The sequence below is a fragment of the Esox lucius genome, chromosome 14 (genome assembly GCF_011004845.1).
Source record: "Esox lucius isolate fEsoLuc1 chromosome 14, fEsoLuc1.pri, whole genome shotgun sequence".
In the NCBI taxonomy this organism is placed as follows: Eukaryota; Metazoa; Chordata; class Actinopteri; order Esociformes; family Esocidae; genus Esox; species Esox lucius.
Window position 1 is genome coordinate 32,526,116 of NC_047582.1, and position 23,846 is coordinate 32,549,961.

General features: G+C 43.1%; 1 protein-coding gene across 1 annotated transcript; it reads left to right on the top strand.

Moving 5' to 3' along the window:
• The first annotated feature begins 10,228 nt into the window (after positions 1-10,228).
• On the top strand, positions 10,229-23,624 carry LOC105021796 (melanocortin-2 receptor accessory protein 2). The gene is made up of 4 exons (XM_010889721.4): positions 10,229-10,295; positions 10,624-10,782; positions 11,818-11,917; positions 22,867-23,624. The coding sequence occupies exons 2-4, from the start codon at positions 10,656-10,658 to the stop codon at positions 23,372-23,374; spliced, it is 735 nt and encodes a 244-aa protein (XP_010888023.2). The 5' UTR covers positions 10,229-10,295; positions 10,624-10,655; the 3' UTR covers positions 23,375-23,624.
• Positions 23,625-23,846: the final 222 nt, after the last annotated feature.

A 23,846-nucleotide genomic window follows, 5' to 3' on the forward strand; every position in this document is an offset into this window, starting at 1 on the left:
AATGAATTATTTAAAAATCATACAATGTGATTTTCTGGATAAAAATGACAGACGTCTACATGCTTTGTAAGTAGGAAAACCTGCAGAATCGGCAGTGTATCAAATACTTGTTCTCCCCACTGTAGATTTGTCGTAAACACATGGGGGGGCGGGGGGTCAGTCTGTAGGGAATCTGCTAGTCACATCAAAGCACAATATCATTTTCTCACAGACCTGCAATTCGCATTTCATATTACAGCCTTATTATTAGAGCTTATTCCTCTTCGGCACAAGTCACATTCTGGCTGGCAAACACAGCTAATGGCACCCCATTACATAGAGTATAAATAGTACACTAGTTGTGGCCACAACCCCATCTTCCCTGGTGTTAGGGTACAATTTCAGCGTCACCCACTGTTATGTGGAAAAATCCTCTACAGACTACCTTGCTTGAATACAGAAGAACAAGTGATGAATGTTGGTCTTGTCGAGAAGCCCGGTACAGTTTAGAATCAAGACTGTGAATTGTTGAGTCTGGATATGATAGGGCTTTAGGGAACTGGGGATTTAACATGACAGTTTCATCACATTTATCGCTTTGATAACATTTCATCTGTTTTATTACATCCATTTGAGTTTCAGGCACGTGTCCTGAATACAGCACAGTTTTTAACCATGGTTCAAATGGTTTCAAAGGGCTCTGGTAAAACAAATTGTGCAGTATATAAGAAATGTGGTGCCATTCATAATACTACAAATGTTTAATGAAGCAACCAACCTAATGAAGTTTAGAGGTTAGACCAGACAATAAATGAGTGGTGTGGGTGGTTCTTCACTGGTATGGACTTTATCTTTGCATTTGATTAAACGAAAGCTGGACTTCATGTATTCTTTCTTTACGTGTGTGTGTGTATTTGTTTGAATAACTGTCTTCACCAGTATAACAGCTGAAGATCTGAGACCATTCTTGCATGTAGAACCTCCCCAGATCCTTTAGAGCCTCAAACTCAACTAAACCAGGGAAAACATAGTCTTGTTCCCGTGGAGCCTTAGAATGACTATACAAATGGAAAAATTCACGACAAAATTAAATGGACATTCGCAGCTCAGCAGTAACAAAACCTAACTCAACATAAACACCCTTTCTTCTGGGGTTCCTGCTGTCCCGACACTTTCCTTCCTTTGTTCTCTGATTGTTCACTATGTATGTCCATGGTTGACAACTTAGGACTTCCTAATGACTTCCAACTTTTGACTTCTATTAGATTTGGCTCATAAGAATTTCCTGGTGGTCCAATAATCTAAACAAAATAAAAGTTTTTGAGAAACATACATTCCTTGATAAAAGAACAATTATTCCGAAAATTTTGCTTCAGTTAAAGCTTTTCAGTAATTTTCTGTGTTAGATCAAGTAAAAAGACAATTACATGTTTCATTGCCATTTTAGCTCATCTTTACCAAGAGGTCAAGCAATCTGTTGTTTGTATGACACATTTTATTCTGTCAATTCAACCTCAACAGATGCTATTGGCATTAAGGAGGAGGAGGAACTAGACCAGTGTTTGCCTGGGGACACCAAGGGGTGAACATTTTTGTTTTTACCCTGGCACTCACCAACCTGATTCAAATGTTGCCCTACCACTTACACACTTGATTTGCTAATCAACCTATCATCATGTATTTAAGTTGAATCAGGTGTGTGTGCCAGGGCAAAAACCAAAACGTGCCCCTTTTGGGGTCCCCAGGATCAGGATTGGGAAACACTGAACTAGACACTTTCCTGTGTGGATAGTTTGGAGTGTATTAATATCTGTAAAATACCTGAAATTGTCATATGCAATTCAGTATTTGAAAAAATGACAGTATCTTCACAGGCTGTGCCCATCTACTGTCCCTAAGCACAGCAGCTACCCAGCCAACCGCCAGTCATTTAAATATGAGTTTTTACCACCTGGCCTGACATCAAATATACCCGTTGATCTGGGGTGGACTTTGTTGAGTAAGTGTCTTTCCAGGAAGTGCTTCTTTCCGGTTGGTTAGGGGCTCTTGAGAGGGAGTTGTTAATGGAATCCCAAGCTGTTCCTTTGGAAACCAGTTGACGTCACCAGCCCTATAGTTCCAAGTATATTTAATACAATGATCAAAGAGACAGGTTGGTGTCAGGCCTTGTTTGATTAATTCATTGAGCTGTGAAGGAGGAAATGCCATCTCCGGCACAGAGAGAAAAACAGAATAACAAAATAATAAATAAATCTGAAACAAGGCTGGAATTATCCAGGAGCCATGGTGGTAGGTCACTAGCAGAATCAATGAATATTGCATTAGCTCTGCTGAAGCTGTTGTCATGCACAATCACATGTTGCTCTCCCACAGTTGTGTCACGCTGCTGCTAACAGTGTCACGGCGGGTGAGTCCATCAACTTTCTGAATGCCACAACAGTCTACAATACCTACAGAGAGGGAAAAAAATATTTGATCCCCAGCTGATTTTGTACATTTGCCCACTGACAAAGATATGATCAGTCTATGGTAGGTTTATTTGAACAGTGAGACACAGAATAACAACAAAGAAATCCAGAAAAACGCATGTAAAAAAAAAGTATACATTGATTTGCATTTTAATGAGTGAAGTAAGTATTCGACCCCTCTGCAATCGTAAAGATTTCTGGCTCCCAGGTGTCTTTTATACAGGTAACGAGCTTAGATTAGGAGCACACTCTTAAAGGGAGCATGAAAGACACCTGTCCAAAGAAGCAATCAATCAGATTCCAAACTCTCCACCATGACCAAGACCAAAGAGCTGTCCAAGAATGTCAGGGACAAGATTGTTGACCTACGCAAGGCTGGAATGGACTACAAGACCATCGCCAAGCAGCTTGGTGAGAAGGTGACAACAGTTGGTGCAATCTTCTGGATTTTTTCTGTCTCTCACTGTTCAATTAAACCTACCATTAAAATTATAAACTGATAATTTCTTTGTCAGTTGGCAAATGTACAAAATCAGCAGGGGATCAAATAATTTGTTCCCTCGCTGTACAGGGGCATTCTCTGAATGTCCCTATCATTTGTTTTTCATTTGTCCTGTAAGTATGAATTTCACTACTAGACCACACCTGTTGGTAACATAGCATGTGATAAATAACATTTGTTTAGACTGAATCACTTCTTTTTGTTTTTACGTGTCTGGTGGGGCTGGAGAAATGCAACTCTCAAACGTATAAAAGGCCCTGGGCAGCTATTAGATAATGGTTGTTGAAGCTATACAGCAATGAATTTAAGTTTCCTTAAGAGCATTGAGGCTTGTTTAAATGCCTTTTAAATTAACAACGATTTAATGCGCATAATCGCATACAGGTAAGCACAGAAGTTATTATGAGTCCGGATGGGATCAGTCATTCTCATTAGGCATTTTTAAGTAATGTGATTTAATTACCCATGAATATGCATTAATTTAAAACTTAAACTATAACATAGAAATACATAGTGTTCTAATAGGGTGGCATGAGTGGTAGTATTCCTGTGCTGAACAACACTTGAGTTACAGACTAACTGTAAATGTAACTCTCTATAACCCACATATGAATCACAACCTAAATCCCGTGTACTGGTCAGACGCAACGCCGTGCATCTCCTCAGACCCCAGTGTGTCTTTCAGCAGTAGCGTCTGCTTTGTGTCGGCATTAAAAGCCTCTTCGACATTGGAAACCTGTCCACTCATCCGCCGCAGCTCTGACGGCAACCCACCCACACACAAACCTTAAAAAACTTTCTTTGAGACGCAGTGATAATGTTGGGAAAAAAAGGAATTATTGAATGTACATTCTGAGACAGAGCTAGGAATATACAGTATCTCACAAAAGTGAGTACACCCCTCACATTTTTGTAAATATTTGATTATATCTTTTCATGTGAAGAACACGGAAGAACTGACACTTTGCTACAAGGTACAGCTTGTATATCAGAGTACATTTGCTGTCCCCTCAAAATATCACAACACACAGCTATTAATGTCTAAACTGCTGGCAACAAAAGTGAGTAATGTCCAAATATTTACAAAAATGTGAGGGGCGTACTCACTTTTGTGAGATACTGTACATTTTGAGACAGAGCGAGGTATATACATTCTGAGACACCGGCCGGTAGAGAATGTTTTGATAGTGCACATAAAATAAATCTTCACTTGGATTGGATTTTTCGACTCTCACTGCCGACCCGCATCCCAGATCCCAGATCAACATACATCATTTATATACTCTGAGTTGTGGCACTGTGATGAAGAAACAGATGGTGGTCTGATCATGGTCAAAGGGAGACGTCATTGCTTCTCTATGGACATATACTTCTCTATGGACATATACTTTTCTATGGACATATACTTCTCTATGGACATATACTTCTCTATGGACATATACCATTACATTAACATGTCACATGTGCCATCAAAATCGTGAAAGTTCTCACGTAATGCAAATTTGAGCGTTTCTGTGTTTCACTGGTAGAAGTGGGCCATCTGTGACACGTCCTAGTTACAATTCATAGCAATCATTGTTTCGCTGTATAAAAAAGCTCCCAAATATCTGTGGGGACATCGTTTGACAAGGACATAGGGCCACCGTTGGGCTTTAGTCTTGACAAAGCAAGAGGAAATGAGTCCAGCTGGCTATCCTACAATGTAGTGGTCGATTGTAGTGGCTGTTTGGAACAACGACAACCAAATCTACCCGCAACTAGCGTGATTTAGCGGTTGGCGATAAACAAAGGCTACATTAATTGCTGCAAACCGCCTCCATTTATGTTTGGATCAGCCAGCAAGTTATTCTACCAGAGGCATCCTTGGTCTGGGTAGTTTCACGTTTAATGTTGATGTTTTAAGTATTACATTTTTACGATCATACCAAGTTACGTATGGATATTCTTACGATCCCAACAATACGTGAACTTAACCTTTTGGCAGATATCTAGCTCCATACATGTGGAGGGCCAACAGCATAGCGGACAGGTTTTCATGATGTTTGGACTTATCAGTGCATATCAGATGTTACCTATTTCAACGTGCATTTCACTTTCCAACATCTTTTTAGCCAACTTTCCTGCTTTTACATTGGTGATGTAGTTATTTAGTTATTTTTAAGCATTTTAGAAAGTCATTAGGGGACCAATTGTGAAGTCTCTTTCAGATAAACACTGACAGAAAAGCTGGCTAAAAAAAAACACCCTGAAAGCCTGTTACTGAAAAGAACACACGACAACACACCATTAGACCCTTACGATACAGCTCGTCTGCTCGTCTCCGTCTGTGGAGTCATTTGTCATCATTACATCGCCTCCCAGTCACTTTTCATGACGGCCCGGTGGGGCAGAATTCGCACTGAAAGTGAATCGGTTTGGACAGCTGAGTGATCCGACAAAAGGCAGTTTATGTTTGCAGAGAAAAATGGATCAAGCTAGGCAGAATTATAAATGTGTTTATAGCTGAAAATTGGACATAGGTCACAATAATGAATGCAGATAATTGAATATTGATAATGTTGATAGACACATTTTTATGTGAAAACATAAACATGACATTTTGTTAACCTGAATACAGAACCTGAAGTACAGAAGACAATCAGCACAGTAGTAAGAAAAGTTTAGCATGAATAACCAATTATAATTACCGGTTTCTCTATATTTTCAGTTCAGTTTCCCTCATACTGATTCTTAAGGATCATTTTGGTATATTCACAGGTGCTGGTCATAAAAGTATCGCAAACAGTTCATATACAGTGGGGAGAACAAGTGATACACTGACGATTTTGCATGTTTTCCCACTTACAAAGCATGTAGAAGTCTGTAATTTTTATCATAGGTACTCTTCAACTGTGAGTGACGGAATCTAAAACAAAAATCCAGAAAATCACATTGTATGATTAAGTAATTAATTAGCATTTTATTGCATTACACAATCATATGTTTCCTTAGTTCTTGACCAGGTTTGCACACACTGCAGCAGGGATTTTGGCCCATTTCTCCATACAGACCTCCAGATCCATCAGGTTTCAGGGCTGTCGCTGGGTAATATGGACTTTCAGCTCCCTCCAAAGATGTTCTATTGGGTTCAGGTCTGGAGACTGGCTATGCCACTCCAGGACCTTGAGATGCTTCTTACGGAGCTACTCCTTAGTTGCCCTGGCTGTTTCGGGTCGTTGTCTTGCTGGAAGACCCAGCCAGGTCTTCCAGCAATCTTCAATGCATCTTCAATGCTCTTACTGAGGGAAGGAGGTTGTTGGCCAAGATCTTGCGATACATGGCCCCATCCATCCTCCCCTCAATACGGTGCAGTCGTCCTGTCCCCTTTGCAGAAAAGCATCCCCAAATAATGTTTCTACCTCCATGCTTCATGGTTGGGATGGTGTTCTTTGGGTTGTACTCATCCTTCTTCTTCCTCCAAACACGGCGAGTGGAGTTTAGACCAAAAAGCTCTATTTTTGTCTCATCAGACCACATGACCTTCTCCCATTCCTCATCTGGATCATCCAGATGGTCATTGGCAAACTTGAGACGGGCCTGGACATGCGCTGGCTTGAGCAGGGAGACCTTGTGTGCGCTGCAGGATTTTAATCCATGACGACGTAGTGTGTTACTAATGGTTTTCTTTGAGACTGTGGTCCCAGCTCTCTTCAGGTCATTGACCAGTTCCTGCTGTGTAGTTCTGGGCTGATCCCTCACCTTCCTCATGATCATTGATGCCCCATGAGGTGAGATCTTGCATGGAGCCCCAGACCGAGGGAGATTGACCGTCATTTTGAACTTCTTTCATTTTCTAATAATTGCAATAACATCTGTTGCCTTCTCACCAAGCTGCTTGTCTATTGTCTTGTAGCCCATCCCAGCCTTGTGCAGGTCTACAATTTTATCCCTGATGTCCTTACACAGCTCTCTGGTCTTGGACATTGTGGAGAGGTTGGAGTCTGTTTGATTGAGTGTGTGGACAGGTGTCTTTTATACAGGTAACGAGTTCAAACAGGTGCAGTTAATACAGGTAATGAGTGGAGAACAGGAGGGCTTCTTAAAGAAAAACTAACAGGTCTGTGAGAGCCGGATTTCTTACTGGTTGGTAGGTGATCAAATACTTATGTCATGCAATAAAATGCAAATTAATTATTTAAAAATCATACAATATGATTATTTGGAATTTTGTTTTAGATTCCGTCTCTCACAGCTGAAGTGTACCTATGATAAAATTACAGACCTCTACAAGCTTTGTAAGTAGGAAAACCTGCAAAATCTGCAGTGTATCAAATACTTGTTTTCCCCAATGTAAATATAGCTAATTAGTCCTTTAGGTGTTTTAGCATTATTTTCTTCGCTGTCTGTGTATGAAATGCACCTGTAATTGCAATTCCATGTGTTACTAAAATTAAGGTACATGTTCTTATTATATAGATGAAGAACATGGATGTTCTTCACAAAACGTGGGGGCTTTCAAAAACATGTTGTCATGGTGCGGTGAGCAGCAGCGCCACCGTGCCGTACATCCTCAGCTTCCAACACATACGAACACATCCCGGACTGTCACATGTCTTCAATCATTCACACCAGGGCCCAATTCATATCGTTTGTAAGTGTTTAAATGTTTCCCCTCTGCTCCCCACAGTGTGGATCATGGTCATGTTTGGCGCTGTTAATTGTAAGGACGTTATACCCGTTGCCTACCTACGTTTTGCTGCTTTAGTCAGCCCTTTTCTTTTGTTGTTTTGTTTGCTCGGTCTTCGTTTATTCAATTAAAATATCCACACTGACTACCTCTGCCTGCACCTGGTACCTTGCCCCCGCAACACTACACCCATTCGTTACACGTGTTTTCTATTACAAAACACAAAAAAGTGGATTGAATACATTCATCAATTTAGCTAATCCCAAAATTTCAGAACCAGTTAGTTTGACAAAAACAAAAAATGTTGTAATCATTTTTGATATAATGTCAAGGATGTATCACTGGGTGTTTTTTTTTTTTTTTTTTAAATATGTATGTATTTATTTATTTAAGCCTTTCTCAGTTCAGCCCAATTTTGAGCCCAGTTCTTCTCTGCAATGTTGAGTCATCCGTCTAGCTGCTGCAGTATATTAAGCATTTCTGGGAGGCCGAGATTTGTGTGTGGTGGCCTGGGTGAAGCTGAGACTATAACTGTTGACATTGTAAACTCCAGATCTATATCTAAAATAGCCAATCTCTTATTCAGCTGGATTCGTGCCAAACAGGCAGTTGGCCAAACAGCACATACAGGTGTTTGACTTGGACTATATGTTCTCTCTCGCTGAGTAACAAAATAATTATACATACGTTTACTGTATACTTGAAGGTAAATACACTTTATAGCGTATTATGTTTTGTGACTACTTGTCTTCGCATTACATTCATGAAATGTATTGAAATTGCAATCGGAGCACAGAGTCGTGTTGATCCCCACAACACAGACCAACTCGCTCACTAACCAGAGACCTGTACTGCTGTGGTTTCTAACCAAACTAAATCAAACAAATGATGAGTTGACCTATAAAACACAGAGTTAGGAGTTGGAATGAGTACAGTGCACTTTGACTACTGCTACAACCGATAGGCGAAGGTGGTGGAGCGAAGGGACTGAATCCTTCTGTTTGATGTCTGCCGCCCCTCAGCACAGCAAGACACGTGGCCAAGTTCTACCACTGGCCCGCTGGGCCACAGTCGAGACAACCTTGGGCACCAAAGCCCTAGTCGTTGGCAGGGAGAACTGTTTTCAGGGTGATGTATCTGAGTTGAAGGGAAATGGGGGGACCGAATTGGTTCATAAATTAGTGAGGATTCTGCAGCACTGAAAGACAGTGTTTGCTCGCTACATTAGAGGGCCTGAAGGCAATTATTTAGTTCTGGCACTTATGCATTATATATCTAGGTATTATTTCCACAAATAAATGTGCCACAGTGGAGCACGTTGGCCGTTTACAGAATCACAACTGAAGCGAACTGCAGCTTGCATGGGCTGTAGAAGACAAACATGATTCAAACACACCGGCCAGTTTGAAGATCCAAATACTCTTTGCAGCATTCTGATTCACCACTGGAGTGTGTTCATTTCACCGATATTGTTGCAACACATTTCTTGATGCTTGCGAATTACCCTGGGGGTCCCACGCTGGGAAGTGAAATTAAACAGCACCTTCTGGAATTTAGGGGGTTTAAATTGTCTTGTATTTGAAGGGGGGCCAGAAATAAGCCATTATTTAAATGCCTGAAAGCATGAGAGTTACCCACCTGGTCAGATGAGACCAAGATAGAGCCTTCTTGCAATATTTTGAAGTGCTGTGAGTGGTGCTTAACTAACTCATACCATCCCTACAGTGAAGTATGGTGGCTTCAGCATCATGCTGTGGGGATGTTTCTCATCAACAGGGTTTGGGCTTCTCGGTAAAATTGAAGGAACAATGGAGGACACTAAATACAGTGAAATAATGCGAGAGAACCTGCTTTAGTGTTAACAACCTTCCTATTCAGTAAAAAAAATATTTAGTAAATGACTAAAGTTTGGAGGGCACAATTCACCAGCATTCCAGTGAGCACTGCAGGTGAGCATTTGCTCATCATGTCAATTCCACACTCCCTCAGTACTTGAGACATCTGTGGCATTGTGTTGTTGTGTGACAGAAAGTGCACATTTATGATAGAGTTGCCTTTTATTGTCCCAAAGGACCAGGGGAACATGTGTAATAATAATGCAGCTAAATTAGCTTCTTGATGTGCCACGTCTGTGAGGTAGACGGGTTATCTTTAACAAAGGGTAAAATTCTCATGAACAGCCTGTTCACAAAATGTGAAAGGAATTGTGCATTATGTCTCACGAAACATGGGACCAACACTTAATGGTCCGATGGAAATAACTATGGAAATAACGTTTACAAATCCTGTGGCATCTTTAACGCTTTTTAAAAGGAACTTGCAGTACATATGTAAGAATCATGGTCATTGCATATGTTAATTATATATATTACTTACAAGTATTTACACCACAGACAGACTTTGTACATTACTGGCAAATATGTATATGCTATGCTGACCTAATATTATTTTTTTGTATATGTTGATATTCTCATATGTATTAAATATGATAATTATTATAATATATATACATATATTTTATACTGGACAGAATTCAATCCAATATCCAATCCTTAACTATATAAACGATATTAGCCTAGATGACATCACACCGTATCTCGCACGCGTCGTCAACTGCAGTCAACCCTCGAGCTGACTTCTAGCAGCAGTATGTTGCGTACACGGCTTAGCTGACTATCCGGTAACCGGCGTATGGGAAACGCATCGGAGCTTGTCTGTTGTGTTGTATTTTCTTGAATGAAATTTTCTCATAGCTGTCGCGGAATTTCTTATGAATGTCATTTCCATGACTGGATACTGGATGAATTAAGGCGTTGAATCATTTGAAGGATTTCTAAATTGTCAATGAAATGCAGTTTGGGAATTGTGCAAAGAACTTCGTTTGTAGACTTGACGAATGTCCTTATACTACTGAACATTTTTTATAGTACTGTTTTTCTGAGGAGAGTACTGTTTTTCTTTTAGACACAACGTCTACACACTTTTACTGTAGGCTTATTTTGTTCTAGGTTTGATAGTCCCATGACGCAGTCCATTTGAGATGTCCGAAATCCGTAACTACAATCAAAGTCGACCCAAGAGCGAGGGTGGAAGTGATTACGTCTGGAAGTATGAATATTATGATTACGACGAGCCGGTGTCTTTCGAGGGACTCAAGGCTCATCGATGTAGGTGACAGCTTCCGTACCGACAATGTAAAAAAAATGTTAGAGCGCAGTGCATTCATTATAACCATTGCCATATATTCATTGAGTGTGTGTGCCGCGGGTGGGTGAGTGGTCGTGTGTTATACGTGCGTGCACAGTGTGTGTAAGCTCGCAGTGTGCTAATACGTTAGGGCATGCGCGTGCCTTTGTCTGTGTGCGTCTGGCCGTGTCTGCGAGTGTGAGTGTTTACACTCCACACTTAGGATGATAGGGTTTGGAGTTGGTTTCTGTAATTGTATTAAGCAACTGCTTCCTCATTCAAATGCGACCATTTCCCACATCCCTGGGGCATTACCACCGTGGTGCTTTTAGGCTTTCATATTAGGTATTTTGTCATCTCTGGCATCGTACCTCTGTCAATCCTGTTCACCCCAGCGCAGCTCAATGTGGGATTCTCCTACAAAGGGAACATTACCATGATTGAAGCCGCCAGCCTAAGAAAACAGTAGATGTAATTGGATAAATGTTCAGCAATTATATACTCCTTTTCAAATGATAGCTTCAGGTAGTGTATTCTGCTGTTTGAAGCTGAACTGCTGCACTATGGCAACTCTGTGTTATCTGTCAGCCTCTGGGAGCACAAGACTTATCTGATCCATGGAGACTGCATGTGTGTGTGTGTGTGTGTTTGATTGCATGTGTGGTGGTGTGAGACAGACTGGTAGAGAGAAACCCCCCCAAAAAAAGAGAGTAAAACAGTGGAAAGAGAAGTAGAGACAGGGGAGGAGGATAGAAAAACACGGAGAAACCAGGAAGAGGGAGAGATAGAAAGAGAGAGGAGTCAAAAGAAGAGCAATGGAGAGGGGGGAGGTACGAGACCGTGAGGCAGAAGGTGAGTGTTAGAGAGAGAGACATACAGAAGCAGAGTGTCAGAGAGAGAGATGACAATGGAGAGACAACGTAATATCTGTCAACCAGCCCAGCCCCCCTCCCAACACAGAGTTTATTTACTGAGCGTAGCTGGACCATAATCCCTTGTTGATCTGATTTTTACAGACTCCATCGTCATCGGCTTCTGGGTGGGACTCGCGGTGTTCGTCATCTTCATGTTCTTTGTTCTCACCCTGCTGACCAAGACAGGGACCCCACACCAAGAGTGAGTTCAGAAGCATTCCTACGAACCCAACCACGTTAACACTCTGGTCCCTGCCCCATGTCCCACATCCCTGTCACCCTTTAACTCAGCCGTGTCCCTTCTACCTCATCCCTGTCTCCTTTCAACTCATCCCTGTCGCTTCTACTTCAACCATTCCATCTCTACATCATCCCCGTTCCGCTTTACCTCATCCATTCCCCCCACTAACTCACCATTGTACCCTCTCCCTAATCCATTCCTCTTCTGCCTCATCCGTGTCTACTCTTAACTCATCCCTGCCCCTATAACCTCATCCCATGGTTTCAGCATGTATGTCCATAGACAGCCCAGGTAGTGGGCATAGTGGGATTAATGTGTCAGTAAGCAGGTTTTCAACAATGTGCTGTTCATTATATGCACTTGCATCAGAAAAAGACGATCAAGGTAAAAATGTGCTTAAAGAATTGCTAACAATACATTTACCTCCCAAGTATTTTGCAATCAGTACAAAAGAAAGAGGCGGGGGGGGGGGGGGCTGGGTGATTGTTGAGACAGCTGCTGATGTAAAAATGGCTTTATAAAATACATTTAATTGATTGATTGAGGGAACAGATTTCAGACAATTACCATTTGAGCTGTGGACTGACACTTCAGTTTGCTCTTCTGCACACCAGAGCAACTTTGGCTAATAATATGGCCTTGTTAAACGAGTCACATTTCCCACTAATTGGGTTAATGCTAATGGACAGAGAGTGTTGTTGTTGTGCTTCTGTCCGACTAATAATCGCCAACATTTGTGTCATTGCCATTGTCGGAGTGAAAGATACAGTGCTCTGGTGTTACCTAATACCTTGTATTTTATTCTTTTTGGACTGGAATTTGCACCTTTCTCAGTGCATTGGCCAACGTGCAGTTTTGTTGGCTTATAGAGTGAAGAGAAACTCCTGCAGCTTTTAATTCTGGTTATATGACCTGTAGTTGTGTCAGTTAACCTCACGTCTGAGTCCAGTCAAAGCCCCTGTTGTTAATTATTGTTAATAAAGTTCATTTAGACAAAGAAAACATTTAGTTGCAAAACATTTTGTCAAATTGAACATAACTCTAAGGTACTTGAATTTGCCCAAAATAAACTGTGTTTTTCACCCAAACATTTTAATGAGCAGATTAATACATAAATGCAACCCTGCCTCGGTTGTTAAGAGAAAACAAATGTTTTGTTCCTGTCTGCAATTAGCAACGTGTAGTTCTTGAAATGCCTGCATGTTAAGCATTCAAATTATATTTAAAGTGCTTCCCACCAAAGTGCTATAGAAAGAAAAAAGGTAGTGCAGATGAAGTGCCACATCTTTTGAACATTAAGTAATAGAATCAAGCTGTTTTCATGGACCTGAAGAGAGAGTCTTGTAAATAACTTGGAATAACCTGGCAATGGGATTGGGATGTGGGATGTGTGTGGCGTGAATTTCCCACTGCAAGATAGAACTTGCACCGCCATTGTCGAAGCGGCCGCTCGGAGCTGTGGCCGTAAGGTCTCCGGTGCCTGTCGAGGCGGCAATCCCCGAACCCGGTGGTGGACACCGGAAGTAAGGGATGCTGTCAAGCTGAAGAAGGAGTCCTATCAGGCCTGGTTGGCTTGTGGGACTCCAGAGGCAGCTGACGGGTACCGACAGGCCAAGCGGACTGCAGCCCGGGTGGTTGTGGAGGCAAAAACTCGGGCCTGGGAGGAGTTCGGTGAGGCCATGGAGAAGGACTATCGGCTGGCCTCGAAGAGATTCTGGCAAACCATCCGGCGCCTCAGGAGAGGGAAACAGTGCCCTACCAACGCTGTTTACAGTAGAGGTGGGCAGCTGCTGACCTCAACTGGGGATGTCGTCGGGCGGTGGAAGGAGTACTTCGAGGATCTCCTCAATCCCGCCGTCACGTCTTCCATTGAGGAAGCAGAGGATGAGGGCTCAGAGGTGGACTCGTCCATCACCCGGGCTGAAGTCACCGAGGTGGTTAAGAAACTCCTCGGTGGCAAGGCACCGGGGGTGGATGAGATCCGCCCTGAGTACCTCAAGTCTCTGGATGTTGTGGGGCTGTCTTGGCTGACACGCCTGTGCAACATCGCGTGGCAGTCGGGGACAGTGTCTCTGGGATGGCAGACCGGGGTGGTGGTCCCTCTTTATAAGAAGGGGGACCGGAGGGTGTGTTCCAACTATAGGGGGATCACACTTCTCAGCCTCCCCGGGAAAGTCTATGCCAGGGTTCTGGAGAGGAGAATACGACCGATAGTAGAACCTCGGATTCAGGAGGAACAGTGTGGTTTTCGTCCAGGCCGTGGAACACTGGACCAGCTCTATACCCTCTACAGGGTGATGGAGGGTTCATGGGAGTTTGCCCAACCAGTCCACATGTGTTTTGTGGATTTGGAGAAGGCATTCGACTGTGTCCCTCGCGGCATCCTGTGGAGAGTGTTTCGGGAATATGGGGTCCTGGGTCCTTTGCTAAGGGCTGTCAGGTCCCTGTACGACCGAAGCAGGAGCTTGGTCCGCATTGCCGGCAGTAAGTCAGACTTGTTCCCTGTGCATGTTGGACTCCGGCAGGGCTGCCCTTTGTCACCGGTTCTGTTCGTAATTTTTATGGACAGAATTTCTAGGCGCAGCCAGGGGCCGGAAGGGTGTCAGGTTTGGGGACCACACGATTTCGTCTCTGCTCTTTGCGGATGATGTTGTCGTGTTGGCCCCTTCAAGCCAGGACCTTCAGCATGCACTTGGACGGTTTGCAGCCGAGTGTGAAGCGATGGGGATGAAAATCAGTACCTCCAAATCCGAGGCCATGGTCCTCAGTCGGAAAAGGGTGGCTTGCCCACTTCAGGTTGGTGGAGAGTGCCTGCCTCAAGTGGAGGAGTTTAAGTATCTAGGGGTCCTGTTCACGAGTGAGGGAAGGATGGAACGGGAGATTGACAGACGGATCGGTGCAGCTTCTGCAGTAATGCGGTCGATGTATCAGTCTGTCGTGGTGAAGAAAGAGCTGAGCCACAAGGCGAAGCTCTCGATTTACCGGTCAATCTACGTTCCTACTCTCACCTATGGTCATGAGCTTTGGGTCATGACCGAAAGGACAAGATCCCGGATACAGGCGGCCGAAATGAGCTTTCTCCGCAGGGTGGCTGGGCGATCCCTTAGAGATAGGGTGAGAAGCTCGGTCACCCGGGAGGAGCTCAGAGTAGAGCCGCTGCTCCTCCACATCGAGAGGGATCAGCTGAGGTGGCTTGGGCATCTGTTTCGGATGCCTCCGGAACGCCTTCCTGGGAAGGTGTTCCGGTCCCGTCCCACCGGGAAGAGACCCCGGGGAAGACCTAGGACACGCTGGAGGGACTATGTCTCCCGGCTGGCCTGGGAACGCCTCGGTGTCCCCCCGGAAGAGCTGGAGGAAGTGTCTGGGGAGAGGGAAGTCTGGGCATCCCTGCTTAGACTGCTGCCCCCGCGACCCGGCCCCGGATAAGCGGAAGATGATGCTATGCTATGCTAAGATAGAACTGCTCTGAGAATCTAGTGACGCTACTGTTATATCTCCTTATTATAGCCTACCTTTTCAAAGTAACTGCCTACAAGTCTTTCAAGCATATACGAGTCCAAGCCCACAATGGTAAAATTAAGCCACATTGGCTAGTTAACCCACAGTGGCTAGTTAAAACAGTTGGACACCTTTTCCCAAATTGTGCAGGTCCCCACCTGATAGATTACTATCATTTACACAGCTACCAAATACTCCACTACAGTCTACTGGCATGAGCTTAGTGATTGCTATAGTGTTGCTTGTGTGTCTCAAAGCACACCTCTGTAAAACACCTCCTTATAACATGTTGGTTAAATCATTTTAATAGGCTGGTTTTTGTAACCTGGCATCAGTACACTGGCCTTGAATCAACATTTTCCATCGGTTGACACACCTGGTCCTACTTAAAAAAAAAAAACTCTACAGATCAAGGCCAGCTCAAAGAAAGCCAATAGCTGTAACTCTAACTCTGTACTGTACTGTAACTCTGGATTATCGGAGCTAATCCAATGTTAACACCTAACCTAGCCCATACTTTCAATCTCCAAAAGGTTCTGACAAAAGAGATTGTGATGGATTGTGTTTCAGACAACACAACCATTAAAATACACATACAATATCAGACCTAACAACCATTAAAATACACCGACAATATCAGGTACAACATAAACATACACAGTTTCTCTGTTACAGGAACAAACCGGCCTAATCAATAAAATCTGCTGTATGTGCAGACTTGATCCTAAATTGAAGATTTTCATCGAGTGTGACTCAACCAATACCTCTGTACTCATTCTAGCCACTGCTGGAAGCAAATAGGAGTGAGAACATAGCTGGTATTTACTTTTTGACCTCATTTGAAAAGAACAGAGATGAAGCCGCAGCATTCCAAACGCTGCCATATAAATCACAGCATTCCAAACGCTGCCATATAAATCACAGCATTCCAAACGCTGCCATATAAATCACAGCATTCCAAACGCTGCCATATAAATCACAGCATTCCAAACGCTGCCATATAAATCACAGCATTCCAAACGCTGCCATATAAATCACAGCATTCCAAACAATGCCATATAAATCACAGCATTCCAAACAATGCCATATAAATCACGGCATTCCAAACAATGCCATATAAATCACAGCATTCCAAACAATGCCATATAAATCACAGCATTCCAAACAATGCCATATAAATCAGTGTATCGATCCTCAAGCCTGCCCACAGACAGTGTAGATTAGATAACAACACTGTAGGATTCACACTGATGTGCGATGTGCTTTGGTAGGTAATTAACATCATAGGGCCTCATTACAAATGGAAGCAAGTATCTTTTTGGGTTGTGTTTGAGGCCTAGATATTAATTACTATTTGTCACTGTACTGTAGCCTGAGGGCTTATTTATTGTGTAGCTTACACTTTATTTTGAGAGTCCCAATTTCCCCCTGTAGATGTTCCAGAGATAGTTAGTTATTGTTCTTATAGTTGATAAGCAACTGCTTGCGAAAAATAGGGTTAGGATTGAGTTTAGATGAAGGTTTAGGGTAAGGGTTAAGGTTAGGGTTATAGGGTTTATAAGGTTCGTTTAAAGGTAACTGATAGTCAGTGGATTATCTGTAGAATATCCACCAACACATGTTTGGGACTTCAAAAAATGATGTCTTACCATTGTGTAAACATGCAGATGTTGATAGCTCAAGATGTCACCTTCCAAGGTAGCCCGGGACACATTTTTGATAGATTTTTGCAAGTGTGAAGACAGTTGTGTCAGAGCTACATTGAGTTTCTGTGCAGTGAGAATGCATATTGCTCGACTTTCAGTCAACTGACGGTCACAAGTCTTTTTAGTGTTTTATTCTCCCACCTCGTAATGTCAGGTGAATTAGCTGTCATTCGTTCTTTCACACAGGATTATTAGCTAGGAGTTAAAAACCAGAGTCTGTAGACACTGAACGCAGGATATTCAAAAATAATCTAGACAAAATAAAAGAACATTTATTAGCCGATGTTGCAGGTAAAGCGGTCTGCCTAATATGTAAAGAAACCAGAGCTGTTTTTGAAAAGTAAACCCCTCGTGGACACTTTCAATGCAGACAAGCAGGATGGAAACATTATGTGGCAGTTTCTGCACCACTTTTTGGATTGTAGAATGTTGGAATGCAAAGTGGACAATGTGGACAACACACTCCTCATTACCTTCAGCTTGATCTTTACAGTCGGACAGGATTGCTTGTGTCTCCCTCAGTAAGGATGCTTTTCCCCACAGTTAGCGCTTTTTTTGCTACTGTAAAGAACTGCTTGTGCTCTTTGGATCAAGCTACAAGCGACGGTATGTGAACAGACCTTTTCCTTGATGAAAATCAACAGAAAAATCTAGAAATTCAACAAATGAAAGTACTTTTAACTGTTAATAGAGTCCTGACGGCATTACACTGTGATTAGTTCAATTATACAACATGGCTGTAACACACTTTGTAAGCCGACTGATGAGTTGTTAGCCGGTCAAACTGTTGCTTTAAAACACAGGGTTTGGGTTAGGGTTAGACACCAAAGACACGTGTGGCCCACGGTACGCCCTGAATATTTAAATGCGGTCCCTCAGTGAGCATCAGCAAAGAAAATATAGGGGAGATACTTCTTTTAATAACCAGTCACGAGACATTGCTGGCTGTGAACGCCAGACAACCACGGCCAATGTGTCAAGCAGGGTGTTTTTATCTTTCATGCAATCACTGTTATTAATACGCTCTAAGTTATTATTATTCAGTGATATATTGGCTTGAATATGATAGCCCTGGCCTTATCAAACCAATTCTGATATTCTGAACAGTGCGTTCTTGTTAACTACAGTACTCCAGGTAAAAGCTGGATTTGTATAATTATAGGCCTACGGTAGAATTATTTCAGAAGGTCTAGTATGGAGCAAGGCAAGGCCAGGCAAGGCAAGGCGGTGAGTTTATTTGTACGGCACATTTTAAACACAGGTCAATTCAAAGTGCTTTACAAAAGACAAAAAATGTTAACACAATAGAAATAAATGTAAAATATCACATCACATGGCTGAAAGATGATTAGAAGACGCTTTAGTTTCATTAGCCAAACGCTTGCAGGGCTCTTCCTTTCATACACACAGTGTGTGTGCACTTCGAGAGATGCCACACAGCGTTCTGCATCGTTGACCTTTGAAGTGTTTTAAGTACCATCCAGGATTGCCGCAGAGCTCAGGATTGTGGATTACATCACTGACTGGCCATGGCTGGTCACACCAGTCTCACTAGAAACCACTTAGTCTCTGACACCATTATCTCTAACGCAGCTGCCTCTCAAGGGATGTTTATTTCGCCTTTCCTGTACCAAATCACCTTTTGAGTTTTTGGAGTCTAATATAGCACAGCTTTTTGGTTAGCGATTAATGGTTTGGTGGTCTCTTGATGGGGCGAGCAACATTATTTTTTGGTTTTTCTGGGACAAATGTCTGGTTGCTGAGGGCCACAGAGCAAGGAGAGAAACTGTTCAGGTGACTGCAGGGATGTGGTCCTCCAACCTGGCATTGCGGGTGATGATCGTCCCCTAGGAATCTGAATGATTCACTGATACAAAGTTGACAGCCCCTAAACGCCTGCCCTAGCAACGTTCCCTCTGGAGAATCCTCATCAAAACCGGATACCGTTTTGATTGCCATCATAAGAGCTGGTCCAGTTGCCCCCTCATTTAGTGATTAAGCTTCAGGGGCCAAGGGGACCACTTAGTTCACTTACTGGGTTGACATAACCCTCAATTCAGTGGAAACTGCTGTCATGTGTCTAATGCCGGCGGTCTTAAAGTGTCCCATTTAATCAACATAGCTACATTTTTGTCAGTCGCCTCATGAGGTGCCAAACAACACACTGTGTGCACAATTATTAGGCAAGTGAGTATTCTGATCAAATTACTATTTCTATGCACATTTTCCAACTCCAAAACATATAAACTTGAATGCTCATTGGATTGAATAATTTTCAGGTGATGTGTATTTGGGTAATGAGGGAGGGTGTGGCAACAGTGAATAACACCTTATATCAAGGTGGGCATGATTATTAGGCAGCTTCATCAGAGACATGGCCAAGGTCAAGAAGGCTGAAAGAAGACCACCACTGAATAAGATTCACACGTTGAAACGTATAGATTGGGCAAAGAAATACCTGAAGACAGATTTTTCAAAGGTTTTATGGACAGATGAAATGAGAGTGACTCTTGATGGACCAGATGGATGGGTCTGTGGCTGGATCACTAATGGACACAGGGCACCACTCCAGTCAGGCGCCAGCAAGGTGGAGGAGGGGTACTGGTATGGGCTGCAATCAATAAGGATGAGGTAGTTGGACCTTTTCGGGTTGAAGATGGACTGAAACTCAACTCCCATACCTACTGCCAGTTTCTGGAAGATACTTTCTTCAAGTAGTGGTACAGGAAGAAGTCCTCAGCATTCAAGAAGGCCATGTTCTTCATGTAGGACAATGCTCCATCACATGCATTCAAGTACTCCACTGCTTGGCTAGCAAGCAAGGGCCTAAAAGATGCCCGAATAATGACCTGGCCCCCTTCCCCTCCTGACTTAAATCCTATAGACATCTCTTTGAACAGCATTTGGGAGGCTGTGGTTGCTGCTTGATCGTGAACAGATCAAGAAACTGACAGACTGCATGGGTGGAAGGGTCATGGCAGTTATCGAAAGAAGGGTGGCTATATCGGTCACTGAATATTTTTGAAAGGCCAGAAGTGTTATTTAATTTTCATTTTGTGTTACTTATTTGTTGCACTTACTCAAGAAATTTAGAATAAACAAGTGAGTTGGAGAAAGTTTTTTTGTAATTTAGTTGCTTAATAATTGTGCACACTGATGTATTCCCCTGAGAAAGATCAAAACTCCTTTTTCCTTTTGTTAAACATTTCGGTTTGAGGTTCAATGATATTTTGGATTGACTGAGAGCATTGTGTTTGTTCAACAATAAAATAAATCTTGAGGAATACGATTTGCCTAATGATTGTGCACGCAGTGTGTAGTGAACTCCATGGTGAGCTAGTTAACGTCGATCATCACGCTCCCTTTCTCAGGGAAGTGCACACACAAGTAGACTGGGATATGACAATGTCAGATGTAATTCAACAGCTGAGGGTGTCTGGTCTGCCATGTGTTTGGAGTCCAGGGTTCATATGAACTGTTCGTAAAAAACATATTTCTTAGTAAGACAAAATTAATTAACCAGTCATCGTCCAGTACATGGGACACAATGCTGTGTCCAGTGCAGACCCCTTCCCTTTTTGCAAATACTTAACATCTTTATCACTAGGCGTCATTTGAAACTCATTGAAAAGCGACTCGGAATGAGAGAGGGACACTATAATATCTTTTCAAATGGTTGTATGCGATCAGACACTGCTTCTGGTAGCGAAAAACAACAAAGGTAAGACACAGTTAGTTGTTGTAATAAAAAAATGTGATACGTTCCAGTAGTGTATCACATTCAGGTATTCAGAAATGTTTAAAAACCGCACTACGTCATTGGTTGAGATTGCAGGAGGAGGACCCTGGATATGTGGAACCTCGGGAAGAAGAAAATAAAATAAACAGAAACATCACATTTGCATAAGTATTCAGACCCCTGCACTGTGTACTCTGTTGAAGCATCTTTGGCAGCGATTATAACTGTGAGTTCGATGAAGCTACAAGGTTGGCAAACCTGTATTTGGGGAGTTTCTCCCCATCTTTACCGATTCTCTCATCAGGCTGAATGGGGAACGTCCCTCCACAGCCATTTTCAGGTCTCTCCTGAGATGTTTGATGAGGTTCAAGTCCGGGCTGTGGTTGGGTCTCTCAGTGACATTCACAGACGTGCCCTGAAGCCACTTCTGTTTTTTTGGCTGTGTGATTTGGGCCGTTGTCCTGTTGGAAGGAGAAGCTTTGCACCGGCCTGAGGTCATGAATGCCCTGGAGCAGGTTTTCCTCAAGGGTCTGTCTGGACTTCGGTCCGTTTATCGGTTTATGAACCGGACTAGTCTCCCAGACCCTGCCATTGACATCCACACATCGACATGCTGCCTCCACCTTGCTTCGCCCTATGGGTGATCGGGTTCTCAGTCACCCCCCAGACCAAGGCCCTTATTCCCCCTGGGTTGTTCCGTCTGCCCAGGCGACCAACTCTTGGTGGTTCCAGACTGCTTCCATTTAAGAATGACCAAGGCTATTGTGTCCATGGGGAGCCTTTGGGGGGACCCTGAGTATTGCTCTGACGTGCACTGTCAACAGTGAGATCTCGTTTAGACAGGCCTGAGACTTTCTAAATCACTCCCAATTAATTAAATTGACCACAGGGGAACTTCAGTCAGGTTGTAGAAACACAGAGGATGCACAATGGAAGCAGGATGCACCTGAGCTCAATATAAGTGTTAGAGCAACAGTCTGAATACCTTTTTTCTTTGCAATTGCATTTCAATTTTTTTTGTTAATTAATTTTAGAATATGGGTCGAACACAACAATATGTGGTCCAAAATCCTTAAGAATGAACCGTATAATTTTTATATTGATGATTTCGAAGAATCATCAAAGAACCCTTTCTTCCTAAAATGGCTCTTAGAATGTTCAAGAACCCTTGGCCAATGAACCGTTTACCCACAACGGTACTCCAACACAACCTACACAAAAAAATAGCAGATTGGGAGCACTAAAAATCTCGTAACTGAAACAGGATTTGCTATTCTACTGCAAACTGTTTTTAATTTAAAACTATGTTTTCAAATATACTTACTGAGTGTTTAATGGATGTGTTTAGCTCCTTCTGCTTTGTATCTTATATCCTCTTTCATTAATTTCTCTCTGCTAACTCTTTCTTTACAGTCCTTCTTCCTAATCTTTTCTACTTTCAAAAAATATTAAATTGAATTTCTTCTCTCTTCTCCTCCCCTTCAATTCATAATAACCCCATGTTCCTCTCTCTTTTCTCTTAGCTGGCTAACCTCTTCTTTTCTCTCCATATGCTAGCATTGGGCTTTCTATTCATTACTCATGTTGGCCATTTCTCATTGCTATTCATGCTAGTCTCTTCCTTCTCTCCTCTCCTTGTGCTAGCTCCTTCCTTCTCTCCTCATCCTAGCCCCTTCCTTCTCTTCTCTCCTCATGCTAGCCCCTTCCTTCTCTCCTTTTCTCTCCTCATGCTAGCTCCTTCCTTCTCTCCTCATGCTAGCCCCTTCCTTCTCTCCTTTTCTCTCCTCATGCTAGCTCCTTCCTTCTCTCCTCATGCTACCTCCTTCCTTCTCTCCTCATGCTAGCCCCTTCCTTCTCTCCAGTCCTTGTGCTAGCTCCTTCCTTCTCTCCTCTTCTCTCATGCTAACATTCCCTCTATTCCTCTCCTCATTCTAACCTCTTCCCTCTCTTCTCTCATTCCCCAACAGAAACCCAGAGCTGTGTGAGAAACGCCACCGCCTGGGGAACTGCGTAGTGGACATCCGCTGTCCACAGGAGAACTCCCTGGGCAACGAGGACAAGGCCTTCTCACGCCCCCTTCTGGACGAATCACACTCCTTTTTCCACTTCTACATCAGCGAGGAGGAGCAGGGCAGAGGGAGCCAGGGAGCGCGTGGAGGAGGAGCAGGGTGTCGTGGCGGGTCGCAGAGGGCCCGCGGGAGGCTGGGCGGTGACAGCTCCTTCGGTTTGGAGGAAATGGGAGAGATGAGCGAGGCCGAGGAGAGGGGGGACGGCGGTGTCAACTCCCAGGGACGACCAGAAGAGGAAAAGTCGGAGAGGGACAACCGTTTCCTGTCGCATCACTTTGACATTCCCAACTTTGTGAACTCGGAGCACAGCTCAACGCTGGGAGACGATGATCTGCGGCTTAGTGAGCCGCCCGTCTTCCGGGACAGCCAATCGAGCAGTCAGGACAGCCGGAACGTTGTCAGTTGAGGCGACGCCCAACTGCAGAGACTTCTGTCATATCATTGGAGATTTTCTGCAGGTGAATTGGAATACAGATTACAAACTGCATCTGCTATATCCACAGTTAGTCTCTGTTATGCTACTTTCTGGACCAAAGTTGCACATTCATTAGCTATCAGATTGTGTTTAGTGGGGCGCACAACGTTGATTATACAACCCTGTTTCCAAAAAAGTTGGGACGCTGTGTGAAAACAGAATGGGATCATGTGCAAATCATTTAAACCCTATATTCAATAGGAAATAGTACAAAGACAACATTTCAAATGTTGAAACTGAGAAATGTTATTGTTTCTTGGAAAATATATGCTCCCTTTCATTTAAAGCAACACATTTCAAAAAAGCTGGGCTAAAAAATCCTGGTGGACATCTCAAAACTAATTAGGTAAATTGGCAACAGGTCAGTAACAACATTGGGTATGAAAAGATAATTCCAGAGAGG

Excerpts from the sequence above, each read along its gene's own strand:
- LOC105021796 (XM_010889721.4), top strand. The coding sequence starts at position 10,656 with ATGTCCGAAATCCGTAACTACAATCAAAGTCGACCCAAGAGCGAGGGT. Across the intron at positions 10,783-11,817 it reads GGGACTCAAGGCTCATCGAT|ACTCCATCGTCATCGGCTTC; the intron begins GTAGGTGACAGC and ends TGATTTTTACAG. Across the intron at positions 11,918-22,866 it reads ACAGGGACCCCACACCAAGA|AAACCCAGAGCTGTGTGAGA; the intron begins GTGAGTTCAGAA and ends ATTCCCCAACAG.